We start from the raw sequence: 10,712 nt of genomic DNA, 5'->3' as shown, positions 1-10,712 counted from the left end.
ACTCACGACAAGTTCCGTTAAACTAAGTTATGATAATGATACTTCGCTAGTTGAATAAATCTCAGGTAAATTGAATTTAATATTTCTCCATAGTAAATTACATTAAATACATAATAAATAAGCGTATTAAAATGTTCAAATATGAGTTTAGATTGCCTTGCTACATAGTTAACAAATCCCGGGAATCCCGGGAAATTTATTACGAAAATAAAGTCGAGTCCGTCTCCATACAGTTCACGCCGCCAAAGTTTAGGTAAATATCGATCCGAATATCCGATCCCTGGTGATCATACATACATATGAACGTTATAGACGGTCAAGCAAATCTTGTCAGTAGAAAAAGGCGCGAAATTCAAATTTTCTATGAGACGATATCATTCGCGCCTACATTTTTCAAATTTGCCGCCTTTTTCTACCCTTAAAAAAACCACTAAAAATATTTAGCCCCTAAAAAAACCCCTAGCTGGTTTATTTCCCCCTAAATTTAGTGGTAAAACCACTAAGTTGGCATCCCTGTCCGTTTCAGAGGGGTCGTTCGGAAACTAGCATGGTATAATGACTTATTATAACGGCATGAAAGTTTAAAATATTTACTCAAACACACCCAATTTGTTAGTAGAAAAAGGCGCGAAATTCAATTTTTCAATGGGAAGCATGGGAAGTCAACTCTTCGCGCCTGTCTTTTTTTTATTTTGAAGCCTTTTTCTAATGACAAAGTTGTTATGCCAGTTTGTCAGAGTATAGTATAATTTGTTTAGTCTATAGCCATTTCCGTCGGTAGAAAAAAGCGGCAACTTAAAAAATGTAGGCGTGATAGGCCTTTTCTACTGACAAAGTTGTTTGACTGGCTATACATTTTCCCAATACGGCTTTCATACGCGAGTTAGACCGTGAGTTGACTCAACATTCCCGTGGCTAGTAGCACAACTTGTACCCGCGACTGCAAAACTTATTAAAGAGCTTGTTATTATGTATATAATATGAATTTTCTTAAATGGTTTTACACCTCACACCGTAATCTGTTAAACAATATTTATTTATTTTACAAGGATGCCAAGTTGTTGTTTAACCGCTCGTATTATAATATCAATACCCGAGCAAGCGAAAGATTTCAAAATCGTTTGAAAAATGGAATCTTGAGCGTCGAGGGTTTCAAAATCGTTTGAAAAATGGAATCTTAAGCGTTGCGAGGGTTTCAAAGCACGAGGGTTAATCAAAATTTGCCCCCGAGTGAAACACAACATTTTTCACCACACCAACCTAAAGCAAATATTAAATGTAAAATATCAAACAAAATCAAATCCTAATGTAGGTAATTAAATATTTATCATCCAAAATCATCATTTTAAATCAATTCTACCAGCAAATACTTATAAGAAAATTATCCAAATCAGTTCACACATGATCGAGCTTTGAGGTGAACGGAAAACTTAAAAAGAGTAGAATTGATAATAATCTTCTCCTTTTTTGAATTCGGTTAAAAAGTTGAATGTGACTTTTATTGACTCACTTTTACTTCCATTGTCATAATTCGAAGTTAATAAATTATGAAAACCAAAAAATGATCACAATAGGTACCCTATAAGCATTTAGGATGACTCACGATAGACCGGGCTGTGCCTGGGCCGAGGCGTCCGACATGTCATTTTATATGACGGCTGATCGGTGTTCACGATCACTTTTCATAAAAAACAAAGCTCCGGATGCTCCGGTCCGGACGCGGCCCGTCTAAAACTTGTCATATTTCCTAAGTCAGTGAAAATAACAAAATGAAACTTACTGAACCTGATTAACGAAGATGTAGTTAGATCATATTCTCCGAAAATTCAGATTTTTAGTTTTTCCTCCATATGTTTTTGGCGGTTGAACTTGATCATTATTGAAAATTGTCAATTTCCACACCTACTTTTTTAATAGGCAGAAAATATTGTTCTATGACAACGAATAACGTTATTTCCTTAATAAGTACCTATTAGAAGGCAAACAACTAATTTTTCAAAAAAAGCATCCCTTAATATTCAACAGGGTTGACACAGTAAAGGATGAATCGCGTTAGACCGGGCCGTGTCCGACCCGGCGCTTCCGGCGCATCGTTTTCTATGGAAAGCATCACGTGATCGCCTGTCATGTACTAGAAAAGTAAGCTCCGGCCTGGACACGGCCCGGCCTAACGTGAGGTACTTTTACATATTTATACAGTTGAAAATCGCATACCTAAATGAGAAAATGAACATAAACTTCAGACGTACACCATTTGGTTTTTTATTAGTTTAGTTAGTTTTGTTATACAAAATAAAATGCACATTTATATATTGCCCTATCAAACAACACAATATTCATTGAAATGCCTATTCTAAATAAAATGTTTTAGACTCTATTAATTTGACATAATTCTCACAATTAGATTGAACGCTGCTTGGATGTTTTAATATTCTACTAGAATTCTAGAAAAGATATCCTCATTTTTTAAATTACAATCGAAGTAGGTCCATCCAGCAAACTTTTCCGATTTGTTGATTTCATATGGAATCGCACAGAAAATAATGCTCCGACTTCTTACGAAGGCTTCCGAAGACTTTTATGCAACAGAACTCCCAAAAACTTTTAATTAAATTATCTGTTGCACAAAAATTCTAAAATCTATTAAATTGCAGCGGGGTGTAGAAAATATTTTCCTTCGCTTTGTCCGGCAAAGCTGGCAGCTACCCGGACAAGAGCACAAGCGGTGATTACGCGTCACGTTTTCCCGCCACGTGGCTTCCAAAAGTTCCATGACGAAATGGTTGTAGCCGACCGTTGGAGGTTTCGGAAAGAACCCACAGCAAGTCCATGTTAAATTTTTATAACTTGTTAAACTTTTAGAAGGCTTCTGAAACTTCTTAAAAGCTTTAAAAGGCTTCAAAGCTTTCTTAAAACTTCCCGACTCCTGTAAGAATAAACAACAAATTTATAACAATAAATTGACTACATTAGTCGGTCGCCCTCACGGACTATATAAAATTAAAACCAGTGTGGAGAGTGAACTCTCCGCAGACGTGAGAACTGCCATGCTTGTCTTAATTAACGAAGCACACCCACCCTTCGGCGTAATTCAGTCAAATGGAAATAAAAACTGGATTTATGGTTAAGAAAACACGCTGGTGACCTAGCGGTAAGGGCGTGCGACTTTCAATCCGGAGGTCGCGGGTTCAAACCCGGCTCGTACCAATGAGTTTTTCGGAACATACGTACGAAATATTATTTGATAATTGCTAGTCGCTTTTCGGTGAAGGAAAACATCGTGAGGAAACCGGACTAATCCTAATAAGGCCTAGTTTCCCCTCTGGGTTGGAAGGTTAGATGGCAGTCGCTTTCGTAAAAACCAGTGCCTAAGTATGCCAATTCTTGGGATTAGTTGTTAAGCGGACCCCAGGCTCCCATGAGCCGTAGCAGTATGCCGGGATAACGCGAGGAAGATGATGGTTAAGAAAAGTCCCACGTTTCGCGCCATGGAATTATCAAAACTCATTCTTATTTTATTATATTTTACTCAGAACCGCATCCATTTTGATCCGCTACGGCGCACACGTGGCTTCCCGGGCCCGAGGCCTATCAGAGCCTCTAGCCACCAAGACTACTATCGACCAAATGAACGTCAAATCCGAGGACAAGAGGACTTTTAAACAATAGCCAGGTGGCATATACCACTCAAGCGCACAAATAATTACCAAGGTACATCAAAATCGTTCTAGCCATCTAACCACCTTAGCGGTCAAATTGAATAAAAAGGTGACTCCACTCTTGAAAAGCCGCCAATGTCTGCAACCGAAGGTATGAGCAGGATGGTGTTTACAGTATTCTTTGGATGTGACCCAGCGAGACTTTCATAAAATTCCCATTTTTCAATAACTATTTGCTAAAGCTTGTTATGAGGCCAATTATTTTCTCCAACAGAGGTAATTTCCTCTTACTGATCGAGACACTCGAAACAATTGTCTCATCACTAAAAATAGTGTAATTTATTAATTAAACTTATCTTTTTTGAGTCTGACGAGACACAACATGAGCAGCTACTTATCTTGTTTTGGCCGCATTACCTACTTGAGATGATAATGGCATTCCGCATATTGTTGGGGGTGAAGCTCACGCGGGAAGCTCCACGGCCAGTCATCGAACGGCGGCGAGCGCATGCGCGGACACTGGCGTCCCTTGGGGTTGCTGGCTCAACACGAATACCACATTTTTAGCATGAATACGACTAGCGACCCGCTTCGGCTTCGCACGGGTTCATACTCAAAACCTTTACAAATTATTCACGTCTTACACCTTCCTCAAGAACCACTCTATTGATAACTGAAACCGCAAGAAAATTCATTCAGTAGTTTTTGAGTTTATCGCGAACATATACACACAAACGCGGCGCGGGACTTTGTTTTATAAGGTGTAGTGATTACTCGAACGTAAAGTTGGAGGCAGTTCAGTGCTAATTCATTTAATTCATTAATTAAAGCCTGAATCGCTCCTTCCTTATACCTACTTGGATATATACTTGTCGGTTGCACACTGTAGCAATCATCAACAGTTCATCTTTTCAAATGTATCTAGTACCTATCTACAAGCAAAGCTCGCCACGTGAATGCTAGTAAATACGCGGCGTTACGCTTGCAACTCGCGTCCAACAGAGTCCTGTCATTTAGTAAGCGGCAGTGCGCGGCATCGCGCGTGGCGGCGCCAAGCTGAGCACGGCCACCTGCTCATGTGACGATACGGAGCGGAGCTAGGCGGGCGCGTCTCGTGCTAGGCAGGATGCGGTGGCGCGCGCGCTCCACCACCTCGCGCGCCAAGGAGCGCGCGAACATTAGCTTCTTCATCTTTATCATGTTCTTCGCGGTATTCGGAGTGATCGTGCTTACGGAACTGCTGCTACTGGAGCGCCCGCCACTCGCCTCTTCCAGGTCCCGATATAGCGACGACGTGCAGGTTAGATAACAAAACATTTCATTGTTTACGAATTTTGTGGAGTGTAGAGCTTTTGTGGTTTGATATTAAATAAAGGTTCAGTGTGCTTTGATAATATTGGTTGATAATAACAAAACAACAAGTTTTGTTATACCTACTGTTAATATGTTGCCGAAATAGTGATAAAACTGAGCTAATCAGCTCTACTCTGATAAGAAATTTACATTATTTACATTTATTTAACTGACCAATTCTCCTTATCATCAGTTTAGTATAAGTACCAAAAGTGCACTCAAATGAATATAGCTATTATTGATACCTACTATTGTGGTTAGTATAATTCATGATTAACCTTTTAACCGCTTTGAATTTTCCATCGAGCGTGCTCGTGCCGCCGCCAGTACACACTTACACGAAGTTTTGTCTTATTTATCATACTGCGGCGAAATGAGCTGGATATTGTATAATACGGCGGTTAAAAGGTTAAACATACATGAATGATTTACATAATTTTTTTACCCATGTAACGGCAGTGCCTAACTAAAAAGCGCACAGTAGTTATATAGGACAGATAAATTTAGTCGTGAAATTTTTATTACACAATAATTAATTATTACATTATATGATTTTATTTTATTACTTCTCATGCATTATCTCCTGCGCTTATATTGTAGTCGACTGTATTTTGTATAAAGTAATTAAAAATTAATTAACTTATTTGTAAAATTGTGTCATTATCAGATCAGATTGTCGGTAACGCAAGTCTTATCTAGAAATTTCTCGTTTTTTTCATAAATGATTTTTTTTGTTTTTCTATTGTGTGGGTAGCTAATAGTGGGTTTCTAACGTGTTTTATACCAATATCAGACTACAAAAGTGATATAAATTATTCAAGAATATTTATTTTAAATATTACCGAATCATGTACACATAATAAATAATAATAATGAACGTAAATATACGAAAAATAAATGTTACTATAATGTATTATTATTATACCGTAACTGTAATGCATAAATAGTTACCATAGATTTATACTATAACGCGATAATCTCATGAAATACTTATGAGTATAGGTAGGTACATCAGTAGGTATGTGGGTCAGTTTACTTTATCTAATTTTGCACGGTCGATGAATAAATATTACTTACGATTATAGGTATGTCTCATTTACTATGTATGTATTATGAGCATTGCTGCAGGTAAACTAAAGTTGAGTAGGTAGGTACTTTTTTATGGGTGCGTATCGATGGCTATAAACATTTTTATTATAATATCAGTTGCAATAACGCTTATTTAGTATAATTATTAAATAGTATAACAACACTTAATATATTTTCATATGATATAAATTATCATTTTATATAAAGATTAATTGATCTAATAACATTTAGCATAACATTCTTCAAGTATAATGCATATTTTCTAAACTGAATTTATGATATAAAGTTATTTCATCTAAAGTAGGATTGTTGATATAATGTATTAAACATATAAATCCGCATTTACTATTGCACACTACAAAAAACGATACTCTTTCTACGTATAACGAACTGTTATTTATAACTAGGTAGGTAAGGTTAAGAACTGCGACCCCTACACAAAACCAACCGCTACCAGAATACTAGGTTAGGTTAAGAACTGCGACCCCTACACAAAACGAACCGCTACCAGAAAAGTAGGTTAGGTTAGGTTAGAATTGCGTCCATTACACAAAACAAACCGCTACCAGAATACTAGGTTAGGTTAGGTTAAGAACTGCGACCCCTACACTAAACGAACCGCTACCAGAAAAGTAGGTTAGGTTAGGTTAGAATTGCGTCCATTACACAAAACAAACCACTACCTAATCTGCGTTAAACATTTACATATGCCGCCATAAATATACCATTACTATAATATTATACCGAATAATACTTATATAATAATACTTGTATAATAAATGAGCATTATATCACATGATCGTTATAATAAATGAGTGTTATATCAAAAGATAATTATACAAAATGATATGAAACATTTTAATAATATACCAAATGTATATTGTACAAAATGAGTTATTATATTTTCTGAAATTATATTAAATGTTGTTATATCTACAGAAAATATATTAATTATTTTTATATCGATCATTACACACCCCTTTTTTATACCTACATTTAGGAAACTCCGACTAAAGCTATAGCAGGTATAGTAGGTAAGTAGGTAGATCCTTTCAGTAAATCGACTCCTAACCTTTATCTACCATCTATAACTACTAAAGAAATTCGTGATAATCTTTTCCTGTCATAAAGGCGAACTGATCATAATAACCCCTTTCCGCTGAATACGACTGACAATCGACTTGTTATTCTCCTTTCTGCTTTTCTACCCGCTGAGATCCAATTTGTTGGTTCATTGAGCTTTGTTGTCATGTGCTTATTTCCTGTGTGAAATGGAAGGTAAGGTCAACTTTGGTGAAACCGGGAAAATTATGAAGTTACGTTTGTGTGCCCTTAGGACTATCTTATTATGCTTCGTTTGAAATTGCATTAGGCGATTCAGACGTCCCTGTCCGTACCTATTAATTTTTAACTTAAGTAGTTTACTAAGATAACAGATATTTTAGCTTGTGATTGTAACTCGCCGTACATATTTTTCTGTACTTTGTTAAACGCAATGTTAAAATATCGAGCTAGCCATGGCAACAATTTATCCATCAAGTACATGATATTATTTATTTTAAGTACAGGTAGATTTATTTATTATTATGCACAGGTAAAGTACAGATAGGTTTTAGAAAAGGTAACACCCTTTTTATGATTTTTATACTTAGTGATGCTAAATAACATTTTACTATTTTTTAAACAAATCTTTTTAGGGTGTTTCGTCCAAGTGGAACATCGTTTGTGAACAAGAGCTTTGTGAGAACAAACGATATTTAAAAGCTCATGAAAAAAGTCGTTACTGAAATTATTCGCCTTTGTAAAGTCGTAAGTGTATTCCGATTTTGAAATATACCAACATCAACAACATTCGTCTCGCTCCGTCCCGGTCGCACAAACATTCATGCCCAAGCGCTTCATAAATATTTGGCCTAAAATTACATTTTAAAAACAAACACTGTATATGATTCCAAAGCAAGTGTAAGTACCTATTGTATGAAGTAGGTGCCTGTTCTATTCGTCGAAGCTTTTTCAAAAACAAAACTGGAAAGGCTGCCGGACGCCCTATTTTCCGGAAGTAATAAAACGGCACCTGTGAGCCGTGTAACATTTTTAGCAGTTTTATTTTCAAATGGTTTTCACGCAGTTTTATTCCCTTGCATAGATTTACACGCTTTAGGCAATTTTGTAATAGGTTCTACTAAAGTTTTTTCTCTTTAATGGTTAAGCGCTGGTGGCCTAGCGGTAAGAGCGTGCAACTTGCAATCCGGAGGTCGCGGGTTCAAACCCCGGCTCGTACCAATGAGTTTTTCGGACCTTATGTACGAAATATCATTTGATATTTACCAGTCGCTTTTCGGTGAAGGAAAACATCGTGAGGAAACCGGACTAATCCCAATAAGGCCTAGTTCCCCCTTTGGGTTGGAAGGTCAGATGGCAGTCGCTTTCGTAAAAACTAGTACCTACGTCAAATCATGGGATTAGTTGTCTAGCGGACCCCAGGCTCCCATGAGCCGTGGCAAAATGCCGGGATAACGCGAGGAAGAAGAAGAAGTTTAATATGAACTTGAACTTGTAGTTTTATGCTACTAGCGAATAAGGACGTAAAATTTTAAACCGTTAACAATTGTGAATTATGAAAGTACACTAGCTGTTGTCCGCGACTCTGTACGCGTGGATTTGTATGTTGGTTGTTTTATATTCTACATGAGCAGTCGTAGAATATTGTGCAGCAAAAGTCAGCAGTAGGTTTCATATTTAATTTAACAACGCATGACATTTCAAGCCTCTATCTGAAAATCTCCCCCTCAACCCCTTTAGAAGAAGAATTTTCCAGAGCGCTGAAATTGTTTCACTTGTTACCTTATTTAGTATATTCCAGTTCTCTCCCAATGATTTGAGTCTGTTTATAAATATTTATATGTATTATTTGTTCATTAAATAAAAACAAGTAGAATTTGCTTTGTGGAAAATAAACATTACTTTTCTTTGTGCATCTATGGCTTATTTACTTTATTGGAGCTCAGTAATTAATGTTTCTAAAAAGACCCAGACTGAAAGGGCATGTGTTTTGGATATATATTAAAGATCAAATTAAAGTTGGAATTAGGTAATTAGCGTAATGGGTACCATGCCACAGGCGGACCTGCTAGAGGGGGTATTCTTTTTATAATTAGGTTTTTATTTTATAGGTAAGTTTTTTTTTATTTTAGTATTAATTTTAATTTCTTTGTAGTTTTAGTTTATTTTAATAAGTTATTTTATATTCAATATGGTACACATAGATAGTTTCTTTGAAATAAAAAACCTTATTTAATTTCAGAATAAGTAAAGGCAACGTTTGTAATTAAGTCCCGGTTAGGCTCAAATGCAAACCTTAAGGTTAAGTATCTAAAGAAAATATATACATACATTAATGTAGAAATATATAAACATTCTATAGCATAACTCATTCACTGCCGAAGACACGGTCGCCTTACTGACTACGTGCTTGGATCTTAACACACAGCACAGCACAGCATAAACAAATTTCATCATACTTGCATCTCATTTTATTATAAAATATGAAGCGTCCACGAAGAAAACTAAGAAATACTCTTTTGAATTTTTACATTTCAAGCACTCTAATAGGTTAGCAAGTATTAGTACTAACAGCGCCGTTACTAAAACTGGAAATACATATTTGGGGAAGGAGTTTAAATAAAATAAAAAAAATGATACAATTACACACTATTTATCACTATTTATTTGAGCACAATGTCAGTGTTATATTTATAAATTTTAGGTGTAGACTGTAGGTACAATTAAAGCTCGTGACTGTACAATTGAATTCATATCAAATTTAGTTTTACTGAATTCTCGATCACTGATGATTTAAGTAGACCCACATGGCGGATCTAAGGATTACTAGTAAGTATTTACCTACCTATAAAGAAACCTATAAATAAACACATATTGTTTGTTATCTTTCCATTGGACTCTAGGTACCTACAAATAAAATACTGTAGATGCTGCCGAGTGTCTACATGAATACTTGGTAGGTAATTCTATATATGTATATAAATCTTAGTAGGTAATGTGGTGGAGGCATAGGTATTTTAAAATAATTGATTTTAAATTTATTACGCCTCCACCTCTCATAATATGAGACCGTTCAAGAAATTTAACAAATACGAAATTCATGTCTACTTAAAACTAAATTTTGTATAGACACAAAAAATTATACCCACACTGTTATCGTACGTTCACAACGTGCAACGGTAGTTCCCGTTCCATGATATTTTCACGTCATGTCGCTAATTTTCTTGCTTGTAACATACTGCGGGCTACCCTTTAGACTACTACAAGTGATCGTGGCGTTACTTTCTGAGGGATTACTTCTTCCGCCGTTTCTTTAGGCATTTGCCTTTTTATCGCTCAAGAACGATAGAAAGGCTGATGATAACGAAATGTTGGTTTTAAATTTTGCGGTAGGCTCTCTCATCGGCATAAAGTCTACCTATTGGTTTCTATGTTGATTAAAAGTTTATCCATTTGTCAAAAATTTAACTAATACTGTAACTAGATACCTACTCGTAGAAATGCGTAGGTACAATATTTGATGTCTACAAATTAATATTACTTACTTGA

The 10,712-nt window shown here is 36.0% G+C and overlaps 1 protein-coding gene across 1 annotated transcript in view; it reads left to right on the top strand.

The window, feature by feature from the left end:
- The first annotated feature begins 4,662 nt into the window (after positions 1-4,662).
- The window catches only part of LOC134667326 (uncharacterized), a 55,642-nt gene continuing 49,592 nt past the window's right edge, over positions 4,663-10,712 (top strand). The window contains exon 1 of the mRNA XM_063524671.1: positions 4,663-4,959. Coding sequence (XP_063380741.1) covers positions 4,786-4,959 — 174 coding nt within the window. The 5' untranslated portion in view covers positions 4,663-4,785. The remainder of the gene's footprint in view (positions 4,960-10,712) is intronic.

The sequence above is a fragment of the Cydia fagiglandana genome, chromosome 9 (genome assembly GCF_963556715.1).
Source record: "Cydia fagiglandana chromosome 9, ilCydFagi1.1, whole genome shotgun sequence".
Classification (NCBI taxonomy): domain Eukaryota; kingdom Metazoa; phylum Arthropoda; class Insecta; order Lepidoptera; family Tortricidae; genus Cydia; species Cydia fagiglandana.
This window is presented reverse-complemented; position numbering and strand designations above follow the sequence as displayed.